The 13,340-nt window shown below is 36.4% G+C and overlaps 1 protein-coding gene across 1 annotated transcript; it reads right to left on the bottom strand.

Moving 5' to 3' along the window:
* Positions 1 to 2,291: 2,291 nt before the first annotated feature.
* On the bottom strand, positions 2,292 to 12,783 carry LOC107704085 (mothers against decapentaplegic homolog 4-like). The gene is made up of 11 exons (XM_016506932.1): positions 12,722 to 12,783; positions 11,822 to 12,170; positions 10,711 to 10,885; positions 10,585 to 10,614; positions 9,259 to 9,471; positions 8,994 to 9,098; positions 8,858 to 8,908; positions 7,373 to 7,556; positions 5,129 to 5,297; positions 3,957 to 4,095; positions 2,292 to 3,261 (listed from the first exon to the last, which is right to left on the bottom strand). The coding sequence occupies exons 2-11, from the start codon at positions 12,059 to 12,061 to the stop codon at positions 3,050 to 3,052; spliced, it is 1,518 nt and encodes a 505-aa protein (XP_016362418.1). The 5' UTR covers positions 12,062 to 12,170; positions 12,722 to 12,783; the 3' UTR covers positions 2,292 to 3,049.
* Positions 12,784 to 13,340: the final 557 nt, after the last annotated feature.

Genomic DNA, 13,340 nt, shown 5'->3' with positions numbered 1-13,340 from the left:
TATACACATGATGCATTAGGTCTGCATACTACCACATTATGAACAAAATAAAAGGCCTATGTTAAACATGACTAGGAATTTTATGTTTATCAGAGGGATTTTTTACCATCACACTGCAACGTTTCTGTATTTGATAATTTTACTGTTCTTTTAATATGTATATACGTTTATGCAGGGACATTAAGGCATATAAGTTGTATTCTTAAAGTTTAAAATATATTTTATGATAAATGGCCTTACTGTCCTGTGGCCAAAGCACTGATATTATATATTTGCTGTAAAAAATAATCAAGATTTTTATTTTTCTGATATTAAAAGTTCCTTAATAAATTGTTTCATTTAAACCCTATGTGCTCTGTGTGATTTGAGTTTTACCTTCAGCTAGGGCTCATCCGTATTTTTGCATCCCAAGCTGCGGTCGAACTGCTGTTGCAAAAATGAATCTATGAATAAAATATCTGATGAAATTCATGAAAAGCACAAAGTTTGGTAGTATAGTTCTCCCTTATGAAAACTGCCATGGTAACCACATTTTCAGCAAAAATAGTGCAGTCATAAATTATATTGATTTCAGTGCAGTGGAAACCGTTGCATTTTAGTAGAAACTTTTTGTACCATGGTCATTTTTCAGCCTCAAGGTAATCCATACAGCTTCTGATTTTTACACAAAAAACACTGATGCAATTTTATATAATGACAAACATTAAAAAAAAATACCAGTTTGTCAAATTTAATAGTTTCAGAAAGAACAGCTGCATTGTTAAATGACATTAATGACTGAAAGCCATGAAATATAATTACTGTATTCTCATATCTACAGTACTGTAATAGTATGTTTCAGTCAGTCTTCTGTTGATCAGATAAAGTCATTATGTTGATGAGCATGAACAGAAAAGCACTAATAAGTGAAGAAACACACCGGAAAATCTCCATCAGCCTGCACAACCTGCTCAACAAGTCACACACACTGTTCAGAATGAAATACTAGTGTACTACGCAGTACATACTGCATACTGGTTTTTAAATATGTGAAATAGTTTGTAATACACAATGCTAAACACTTCAAACAGTAGTTTTTTATTATTTTCACCTTGTGCCAAGTTGCATGTTTAATTCAAGTGGCATCCAGTTATCAACAGTGGAAATTAGTGCACTTATTCTGTATTTGTAATCAAATTTTTGAAATATCTTACATTTTTGGCACTCTGATCAAATACTGAGTCTCACATTTCTTCAGTATGTTTATTACTCTAGTTTAATCACACTGAAAATCCATCAAATCGAACATTATGCATTGTACTATCTGATCATGTATGTACTATGAACAATATACTGCACACTGCAAAAATAGTAGTATGCAATTCTGAACACACCTTCATATTCAATACTGTTGCCAACCCTTTATCCCAGGTTGCTCCATCTCCATGCCAACATGAACATGCATCACTACGAAAATCATAAAAAATGCACATCCATTGAGAGGACAAAAATGAAACAATCAGTATTAACCGTATCTAACCCACCTGGGCTAAACGGAGGGAAAGTTTAGTATCAAAGACAAAATGCATTTGGCTCCAACTCCAAGAAATCATAATTCATGTCTTCTAATAGTCTAAAACAGATCTGGATGCAGGATGAGCCCGTTTTCATTCTGACTGCACTCCGCTTGAGAAGACGAAGCCCTTCCAGGGAAAATCTTTACAGCTGATAAAGTAATCGAGTGCTTGACATAAATGAGTTAGCATTAAAGTTATAAAAAATGCAAAATAAAAAAAAATTAACACACACAAAGGACAATATTCTGGCCACATACTCATTGCAACGATTTGGAAGCGACAAAAGTGAATCTCATAAGTTACTCAAAAACAAGCTGAACAAAACAAGCCGAATTTAGGCATTACATGTTCATAAAATATCATTTCTGATATGTATATAGCTGGACAAATTTCTGTCAATTTTAGTTTGTGAAACCATATTTACATGAACTGCTGCATTCAAATCAATTCAAATTATATAAATATTTAATTTGTGTAAATATTCAGCTTGTTTGTGATTGTTTCCGTTTCATAAAATGATGTAAATTGTTGCATTAAATTAAATAATTTACACTACCGTTCTAGTTCAACATTTTTAATGTTTTTGAAAGAAGTCTTATGTGCTTATGTAGGCTGTATTTATTTGATCAAAAATACAGAACAAAAATCGGTAATATTCTGAAATATTTTTACAATTTAAAATAACAGTTTTCTATTGTAATATATTTTCAAATGTAATTTATTCCTGTGATGCGCAGCTGAATTTTCAGCATCATTACTCCAGTCTTCAGAGTCACATGATCCTTCAGAAATCATTCGAACATGCTGATTTGCCGTTCAAGAAATCTTTTGAACGGTAGTATACAAAAAGAATGGTTTTGCAATTTCTGGACTGTGTAAATTGTTGCGTTCAGATCAATGCAAATTACATAATCCAGAAGCCGTAAAACCATTGTTACCTAAATTACCTGCATTCAATTTAATGCAATTAATCGTTAATGAATGCAACTATTTACGTAATATGGAATTTTTGCTTTTACGAACTACAACGAAAGATACATTTCTTAGTAAATTAGTCATAAAACTATTGCATTTGATTTTTTCGGATGATTTGCGCAAGGTTCATCTTTGTTGTGTGAATGATCATGTGCACAGAACATCAAACTCTGAAGAGCAGTGACATCTGTTTTTCACTGCAGTGTGTATGTGGCCACCGTACACATCTGACTAACACTGGATTAAATGCAATATGAAGTCTCTACACATCTCCACTCAACCATTTCCTGTTTGAAATTCAAAAGTCAAGGTCTCAAAAAAGGGTGATTTTACTGGTTTGATGAACAGTCCTGTTGGATAGATCAGAGTTAGTGTTGTTTTGTAGTATTGCTGGTTTTCAACGTTTTGCCAGACGGCGTAACAAATCAGTCAAGACGTTCGTGGCTAAGGTCAAAGGTCAGCTGAGTCATTTTGAGCTATGTGCACTGTAATAATGTTGAAGGTTAAATGTTCGAGCATCAGTCCAGAGGTTGCGGGTCGGCTATAGGCATGGTGTGCAGAACCTCGTCCAAGAGCTGCAGAGCGCGGTGCAAATGAATTTCTATCCAGCACGGGGTCTCCTTGATGCTCTTGCGAGGGTAATCAGGACCCCAGCCCTTGACGAAACTCATGCGCAGAATGCAGAGACGCCGCAGGTCGTCCACGCCGATGCCTGCCGCGGCAGACAGACCTGAGGACAGGCGGAGGGATCATTACTAAACTAAGGAAACACTGCCAGGGTATTTTAGTACACTGCATCGGCGGGAGAATCCAGATGTTCAAGAACCATTAACAGAATTGAACGCCAATAAAATCATATGGTACCAATAAAACAACCTTTAAAAAAAAAAAAAATTTACGAAATCCAATGTCATGAATAAAGTTGGTTCCAGTATTTTTGATTTTTTTTAAAGAACTGTTAACAGAAATTAATGTCATCAAATTATTTGTTTCTAATAATAAAAAATAAAAAAAGCTACTAGAGCAGAATGTCACGAAAATCATTTGTAGTTTCAGTATTTTTTGTTACAGAACGGTTAACAGAAACAAACACCATGAAAATTATTTGGTTTTAAAGAACGATTATAGGACCTGATTGTCATGAAAATTAAAAAAAATAAATAAATAAAGAATCATTATAGGATCCGAACATCATGAATCACTTGGTTCCAGTATTTAAAAAAAATGTTAACAGAACTGAATGTCATAAATTACTTTATTCCAGAATTAAAAAATAAAATAAAATGGAACCTAACATCACAAAAATCATTTAGTTCCACCAATTAAAAAAAAGAAAGAAAAAAGTTCACGCATTATTCGCATAATGGCAGAAAACTGATGTAATATGGATCTATACATGTACAAATGAAAGTTAGTAAGACTCACTGATAGCAGGGGCGATGCCTCCCACCGAACCCGGGCCTGGGATGTTTCCCGCCACCGCAGCCGCCTGCGCAGCCACCGCAGCCTGAGCCGTCGCCGCCTGCTGCTGCATCTGCCGATGACACTGACGCAGATCAAACACCTGCAGACACCAAACACAGACGTCAAGCAGCCTCACGCCTTTGATATTCAGAAGTGATGAAGATGCTGTGTTGAATTACTCTTGAATGTACACTTTGTGTTAGTTAAAGCCACGTAAAGGACACTATTAGGATGCAAACTTGTTACACTGCCCCGAAGCAGCACAAATACTACAAAAAGATACTTCGACATCTTAAATGTGGTACTTGACCAGCATAAATGAATTCTGCTGCCCATGCCAATTTTATTAGTTGCATTTACTGTAAATGTATCAGCAAGATCAATGCGGTTACATTCTTTATTGAATGTAATCATTATTGTTCTTAGGTGAGATAAACCATGATGTTCGTAAACAGAACAATTATTTTGTAAACAAATAATGATTAAATATTTAATATTCTGATTGTAAATATAGATCAAGATCTAATAATATTTCATTAATATTGTTAATACTTTCATTGTGCAAATATAATTTAATTACTAATGATTACTAATTATTATATATGAATACTATTTTGGTAGAAAACAAATATTATTATTTAATGTTAGTAATTATTTAATATTTATTATGTAATATTACAAGCTTTTTTTGCTTACAGGGAACCATTAATAGCATGATATATATATATAAAATCATGCTAGTAATGATATATAATATACATATTACAAACATTTTTATTATAAACTTAAATATGACTGAATCATTTTTTTTTTTTTTTACATTTAAAAAGACAATGCCACCTTAAATCGCACAAAACAAAACAGTTGTTTTTGTTAGTAGACTAACTAGTAGTAGTGTGGCTAACTCAAAAAAAGTTACTACTTAAAAATATCAAAAGTAGCTTCTTCAAACTGTATACACATATACCACAGTACTTCTTTTTATATGCCATTTCTATTTCTATACTTCAAAAGAATATCAGTCTATTATAATGGTACTATGTCCAATAAGATACTTTGGTTTCTTGGTGAAGATTTCAGTATGCTGTAAATAAGCAGGTGGAGTGGGTGATGGAGGTCAGCGCTTGTGTTACCTTGATGTAGGCACTGGGGTAAATCTTGTGAACGGCGTCACCTGGAGCTCGTCCAGCCTCGCGGTCCAGATAATAGCTCTGGACAAACACAGCATGGTCACTGAGACAGTGCACCCACACATCACCCTCGCCTTTACACTCCAGCTGAACACCTTTACCGATGTGAAGCCTGCAGGACAGAAAACAGAGAGAAACAAGCTTTACTTGTTTGCAGCTCAGAAGGAAGAATTGTGGGTAGGCGTTGAGGAGAAAAGACAATCCAATCGACTGGCATAATGTCATTCAACGCTGTTGGTTCTGTCAGGACCACTATCGTCAAAGATAACTTACAATTAGCATACATTTTAGGTTGGGGGTATGGTTCGGTTCTGGGCAACACTCTCTGCCCATCCGTGCAGCCTAGCATGGATAGGAGCAGGGAGAGCATAAATAACCCCCCCAAAACAAACCACATGCTGACAGCAAGCTAAGTGAAGGGGTGCACTTCTGCTATGAGCAGGTAAGAAGAGCAGCTTGCCCCTTCGGGAGGACAGTGGCAGCGAAGGGGTGCTCTTCTTTATAAGCAGCTAAGAAGAGCAGCAAGCCCCTTTAATGCAGTACAGCATATGGTCAATACTCGAAATTTAGGCAACAGGCATGTTGCCCTTATCCAGATAAACGTTAGCATTAATAACAACCTTAGTAGCAAAATCTACATACTGCGCATTAAGTATCAAGCACGTTACCGATACACTAGATAGCTTTAAGCAACAGCATATCACTGACTTAAACGTGTTGCGTGTTGGAAATAATAGTTTAATGAAACAGCATTCCCAATACTAGATGAGCCTGAAGCAGCAAGCCTATAAATAACAGATTTAAAACAAGGCTTGCTGTGGAAAGTTTAACTGGGTAATGTTACCAGCGTGTCAAAATACAACAGCTTGCCTAGCAAACACGTTACAGAACAACTAGCCTTAAACAATGAGCAATATTTGACGATAGCATATTTGCCAACATAGCATTAGGCAATGAGAATGAAATAAGAAACTTAGCGGTCAGTGTATATTTTGGTCATTTGATTTTTTATTTAATATTGAAAGTAGAAAATTTTAGTAGAAAAAAAAGTAGACAATTTTCTTTTTTTTTTTTTTCATTTTTTGCGAAAAACAAGAATTCGGATTAAATTTTCTTTTTTCGTTCAGGGGGTAGAAAAATTAATAAACAGCGTGAATGTTCGATTTCTACACGTGGGCGGGATTTAAACGCCCCTTTCTGCTGATTGGTCAGCCGAAGATCAAACCGTGCCGTCCCGTCATCAGTTCTTCTGCAGTTCCGCGCGGCAGAATACTAGTCCTCTGCTGCTGCAATTGTAGGGATTCTAAACCAGTTTTATTCCAACTACATTTTTAATCTTTTTCTCATCAAACAACCAGACTAATGAATGGCTCGACACAAACCGTACCGTGGCAGAGCCTGGGCTTTCTTCTGTGTAGATATAAATTCTATGCTTTGCATCAGATGGGCATGCCAGGGTATGATATGACAGCTGTCATAGCCTACCCTGGTCCCCCTGCAAGTTTGTTTGTTTAATTAAGTAATTCATTAATTCATTTCAAAATAAATATTTTAAACACAAATACAAAAAGGAAAGAATAATGCTTTGATTTGGGTATATAATAGTATATAATATAATAATTGGGTACATAATATAATATAATAGTATAAAACAAAATGTCATGCCTTTAAAAAAAATAAAGAAAACAACAGAATTCGCTGCTTTAGCGCGTCTTGGTTTCCTTGAACATCGTATGCCTCAAACATGAACCAATACACAGCGAATACTTGACGCGTCTATTTTTAAAAGTCTACATTTAGGTTATTTGCCGTTAAATGCATTATTTAAGTCACTTTAGAATAACCCAGCTTTACTTCAAATAGCAAAAATGTTTTAATAGTTTATGTTTCTTTTAAAGATAATAACCCTGTCTGGGACAGACTAATTCTTATCTTGCATTTCATTTAGTTATTAACTTGATGTACTAAAATAACTAAAACTAAAACTGAAATAAAATGAATAAAAACCATATAATAATAATAATAATAAAAATAACAAATGACTAAAACCTTTAACTAAAACTGAAAACAGAAAATGCAAAAAAATAAAATAAATGAATTCACAATATGAATAAAAACTATCATAGTATCTCAATAACACTGAAATACCACTGATAAGGGTTACCAGTAATTATATAATTATAATACCTGGCTCTCTCGATGGCCTCTGTGCGATGTACGTTACTCAGCTGGCCGAGGCAGAAGCGATCTCCACCTGACGGGTCAACATAACCATCCACCGTTACGACGGGACAGTTAGACGGCACCTTAAATGTCTCACCCACCTGAATGTCCATCTCAAAGTACGCAATCGAGCACCAGCAATCTGGAGCTGAGAGAAACAGCACGGTGACAATTCAATTAGTCCATTTAACACTTAGATCATAGGATTTTAATATGAATTCTGAAATATGCATATTTAAAATGTTAAACTAAAGCTTAACATTAAAACTAAAATGTTCTTCGATGCACTAAAAGTATGCACTTCACTGATGATGGGAAAGTACATACTGTACATTGCTGCATGTAAAAACACATTACGATACTGATACTACAGTACATGATAAGGTGATGTACTGGTAAAATGAAATCAAGCTCTTCTGTTCTGCAAGGGGTTGTGGGTAATATTAGCCCAAAAACCCTCAATGCATATTATTCTTTTTATTCATACATACTGCATACTACAGATACAAAATTTATCAGGAATAATGTATGATCCACACATCTTTGGCATATTATGACAAGGCAACAGTGTAATTTTAATGTTATTTATATAGTATTATAGCTTTTATTAATATTTTGAATCAGCTTTTGAGATTTTCAGTTTTTATTGTTTACTAATTTTGTTACATATTTTCGTCGGGGTTTTTTTAATTTTTTTATATTACATTTTAGATTACATTTTTTTAAATTCAGATTTTTTATTTTATTTTTTTTCAACTTAAACTAAACAAAAATGTGAAATGTTGCCTTGGCAGCTAACCAGGTTTTTCATCTATTAACATTTTTTTTTTATTTCTATTAAAAAACAATAATTAACAAAACTGTGGTAACAGTTTACAACGAGGACCCATTAGTTAATGCATTAACTAACATTAAATAACAATAAGCAATACATGTGATCCAGTATTTATTAATCTTTGTTAATAATAGTTAATAAAAACACTTGTTCATTGTTATTTGATATTAACAAATGGAACCTTATTGTAACGTGTTAGCAAAAATCTTTTAATAAGTTTAGTTTTAGTTGGCGATAATAACTGCGACAGACAATAACGATAACTTTAAAGTTTTAAGAATCGTTAATTAATCGCTAATTAAGAATAGGGAAGTTCACATCACAACTATAATGATAACAACACAGAGGAATGATGTAATTGAAATCGCTCTCTGAAGAATTTTTCCAGCTGATGAACGATAAAAAGATTGACAGCCAATCAGAATCCACCTGACTTTAAAGAGCCTGAGCATTTAAAGCAGCAGACAACAAAACTAAAGCATGTGCTTATAATAGATGTTATCATGCGTTGGTGTTATAGTTATCGTTGATGTTGATGTGAACAGGCCTTAATTTTTATTTCACATACTATAGCATCTCCAGTCAATTAGGATGCAGTGTGTTTTATTCCTCACCTGGATGGGTGGATATGGGCGGCTGGAATGCCAGCTCATTATGGACTGACCCTGACCAAGACACACAAAGAGAAACATTTAATGATGAGAGTAAAACAGGCAGTGATGGTAGTTAGGGGTGGTTCTAGTGACGCACAGTACTGGCCCGTGTGAGGAAGAGGAGGGTGGTGCTGCAGGTGGCCGTTCTGATGAGGGATGCTGGGAGGAAAACTGCTTCCTCTGGGCCATGAGCTGGGGGCATCTAATGGAGGAAAACATGTGGATATCATGCACTCATAGAGCTTATATCAGAGCATCAATTGCCAGGAACATGTTGATTAATAGCTATAAGATGTATGAAGTGGTGCATGCCATGTAAACAGGAGATGCTGGTTGTACAAAAGCATGAAATAATGACTCACTGGTTGGCCCGGCAGCCATACTGGTGAATGTGGAAGTGGAGGCGGAGCTTGCGGAGTCAGCTGGTGGCAGGAAGGCAGGGCTGTTGAAAGCATTGGGCGGGGCAGAGGAAGAGGAAGTGTGCTGGATGGTTTGAATACTTTGACCTCCATCAGCAGCAGAATGAGACGGCTGAGCATCGAACTCATCCTTCACCAGGGGATCTACACTCAGACCTACACATACACACGCCAAATCACTTATTCACCTATCTGATCATTATAGCAAAATAAATTACACTAGGTAACAGACTGCATATTATCCTTCTAGCTAATTAGCAAATAAAAAGACATGAAATATTGATTTGAATGTAAAAGTTTTTTTTAACTACGTCAGAGAGTGATGTGGGAGAAAGGGGTCTGTAAGGTTTTTACATTCTTTTGAAAGTCACTTCTGCTCACCAAGGCTGCATTTATTTGACCGAAAATACAGTAAAAATTGTGAAATATTATTCCCTAAATATACATTAACTACACAGAGCAGTTGCTCACTGACGAGTTGCGCTAAACCACGTTCATATTCGCGCGATTTTTTGCGCAGCTCGTCAGTGAACAACGTCTCTGTGTAGTTAATGCTGGTCAATGTGAAAGCCCGCAGGTGATGGAGATTTACCGCTGATTACAGAACCGGCTTTCTGACAAGATGCGCGTTAAATATCGCATGCGATTAATCGTGCAGCCCTAATAAATATATTAAAAAAAAAAAAGAAATTAAGAGTAGTGCTGGGTGGTATGACCAAAAATTTATATCGCGGTATTTTTCAAAATTATACCGGTTTCACGATACATGACGGTATTTTTTTTTCATGCATGACCGGGTGTTAACCATATTTTCTACTGATTGAGAGAGGAAATACTGCAGTATATTGACTTAGAATGCCCTATTTTACTGTCATGATGAGTGAATATTGTCAAAAGGGTCTGAAAGTTGCTAAATCTAGTGCTAAAGTCACGCTCGTGTGTGTGAGACGCGGGAGCTGATGGCAGGGGGCGGTGGATATTTGTGGAGGTCAGTGTGGATATTGTGGATGAGTTCTTCGGTGTCATCACGTTCTATTAGTTCTACAGCTTCAGTTTCAGAACTTTAACGCTTAGTAACACATACAGCTGTTCCCTCACCTCAGTGCAACCGTGAAAAGGGACCCCTTTCAAACAGTCGCGTTCCAAACGTTGTTTAAGCGACATACATCGGTACTGCGGTATTTTAAAAATTCATATCATAACAAAAATAAACACCGGTATTCGGTATGAACCGGTATACCGCCCAGCACTAATTAAGAGCACCCTCACCTGGGCCACCCAGAGTCAGAACAGACAGATCTGGAAAGAATGGAAAGAGAGAGATGTTGTAAATAAGAATTATTCTACATGATAAGAAAGTTTCAAATCACAGCAAGATAACAGAAGGCAATTCACCGATGCTTGGAGACACGACCCTCTCGTAGTGGTACGGGTTCACACACACGCTGTCATATTTCAGGTCAAAGGCGAACTGGCAGTATTTCACGTGTTTCAGCTCGTTCTTGTGCAGGTCTGGCCATCGCCACAGCCGTGCGTATATGACATGAGGAAATCCTTTACGACCGGCCACCTGAGGAACAAATAAAATGCATTCACACATCACAGCTAAACTGTGGTTACAGAAATTAAGATACAGGACAGAGTTCCCATTTCTAACATCCTAGGAATAGTTCACCCAAAAATGAAAATCTGCTGAAAATACTCACCCCCTCAGGCCATCCAAGATGTAGATAAGTTTGTTTCTCCGTCAGAACAGATTTGGAGGAATGTAGCATTACATCACTTGCTCACCAATGGATGTGAATGGGTGCCGTCAGAATGAGAGCTGATAAAAACATCCCAATAATCCAAACCACCCCAGTCCATCAGTTACCGTCCCATGAAGAGAAAAACTCTGCGATTGTAAGAAACAAATCCAACATTAAGACGTTTTTAACTTCAAATCATTGCACCCAGCTAAAATACAAGTCCATAATAATTGATTTCTCCAGCGAAAAAGTCATCTTGCCTGCATCAGAAGAGAAATACGCACCCATCAAGTACATTCACAAGTGAACACAGTCCAAAACAGTTTTAAACAAATATTGTCAGTGGATTTTGATGTGAAAGGACAACAGGGGAGGGACTTTTTTGGTTATTGTTGTGTGTTATTATGGACTTGCATTTTAGCCAGAAGCGACAGTTCGAAGTAAAAAAACATCTTGATGGATTTGTTTCTTACAAACGCACAGCTTTTGGCTTCACAAGACATTAATTGATGGACAGGAGTGGTGTGGATTACTGTGATGTTTTTATCAGCTGTTTGGACTCTCATTCTGACGGCACCCATTCACTGCATTGGTGAGCAAGTGATGCAATGCTAAATTTCACCAAATCTGTGATGAAGAAACAAACTCATCTACATCTTGGATGGCCTGAGGGTGAGTACGTTTTCAGCAAATTTTCATTTTTGAGTCAACTACTCTTTGAAGGCAGTAAAATCGTCAATTTTTATAGTCAAACAGACCTGCAGTCTACCGTCTAGCGTGCGTTGTATAGTCACACATTTACTGGGATGAGCTCCGTTCGTAGTGATGGCAGTGATCAGAGAGTCTAACTCCTCCTTCTTCTCCTTCAGCTTCTTCACCAAGCTCTCGATCACTCGTTTGGAGAAAGACTCGCTCTCTCCTCCCTGTCGATGGCACATGAGACTGTGGACGATGCTCAGACAGGCATCATTACTGGTGGGTGTGCTGGAGACGGACATGCTGCTGGAATTACACTCCAGCACAGGTGAGAATAAACAAACCCACGTCCTTCAAACCTCCCAAGCGTCTGGCTTCACACCCTGATGTCGAGACGTGGTCTACACCGGCCTAAAAAACACAGAGAGACTGTAAGCATGACTTAATATGCATTCTTTCTTTTTTTTTTTTTTACTGTGCTTTAGAAAAACAAAATTATGTCATGCCTATATTTGATCTGAATAATTGAATTAGATAGATAGATAGATAGATAGATAGATATCATTACTATTGATGCTAAAAACTGATTTACACACAATTCTGTTCATATTTATGCAGAATTATTGGTTAATCAGTTTTAAAAACAGTGATGGAAACACGTACCATCCCAATTAAGTCATATTGATCTATTAACAAATTATAAACTCATCAAAAGCACATCATTACACTTAATTACTACAGCAATCAAATATGTGTGAACGTGACAATAATAAATCACACAGTTCAGTCTCTATGACAATACAACTGATCTCACTATGAGGCTAACGAGCTAACTGGCTAGCAGGTAACTTACTCCTTAAATGTGCGGGGAACGGATAAATAAAGTGCCGACATTATTGCTAGAGTGCGATATGAGGCAGGAATACAAAATAAAATGAGAAAATACAAACAGAAACGCTTACGATTCATGGCGTCAAGGCAGGGAGACCGTCTCTACGTAAGTGCTGTGATGTCATCGCTCGAGTGACGTCGCGTGAGCGTAAACACGCCCCGCCCACACAGATGCTGAGAGCTACTAGACAGAGTAAAGCAGCTGGTGAAAGATTTAAAAGGCCAGTCATAGGCAAAATGTGTTATATACTTTTATACGAGAATACTTAGTCTTACTAAACAGCGCTTTGTTCATGATAACAGACATCTACTGCAGTGTACTATACACACAGTATGCATAGAATTCCTGGAAGACTTGCTATATTTACACACTGCGGGAAATTATTCACACTATTTTTTTTTCCAGAAGAAACTTAAAAAAAGGTCCATTAATGCACTGTGAGTAAAAGAACTTAAAGCAGGACACTTTTATAATAAAATATGATTTACAATCAAGGAAGATTCTCCTTTCAATAAATATACATGGGACCAATTCAATATCTTATATACAGTCTGGTCATTTCTATTTTCAAAGTAAAACCAATGATTAGATCTTTCATTTATAACTGGATTCTCTTAATATTCCAGATCTTCATATTCTGGATTCTCTTAATATTCCAGATCTTCATATTCTGGATTCTCTTAATATTC

The sequence above is a fragment of the Sinocyclocheilus anshuiensis genome, unplaced genomic scaffold (assembly GCF_001515605.1).
Source record: "Sinocyclocheilus anshuiensis isolate Anshui unplaced genomic scaffold, SAMN03320099.WGS_v1.1 scaffold117, whole genome shotgun sequence".
NCBI lineage: Eukaryota > Metazoa > Chordata > Actinopteri > Cypriniformes > Cyprinidae > Sinocyclocheilus > Sinocyclocheilus anshuiensis.
This window is presented reverse-complemented; position numbering and strand designations above follow the sequence as displayed.

Coding starts and splice junctions, on each gene's coding strand:
- LOC107704085 (XM_016506932.1), bottom strand. CDS start 12,061: ATGTCCGTCTCCAGCACACCCACCAGTAATGATGCCTGTCTGAGCATC. Junction 9,472..10,584: donor TCTGACTCTGGGTGGCCCAG/GTGAGGGTGCTC, acceptor GTGTATGTGTAG/GTCTGAGTGTAGATCCCCTG. Junction 3,262..3,956: donor AGGCATCGCCCCTGCTATCA/GTGAGTCTTACT, acceptor GCCTGTCCTCAG/GTCTGTCTGCCGCGGCAGGC.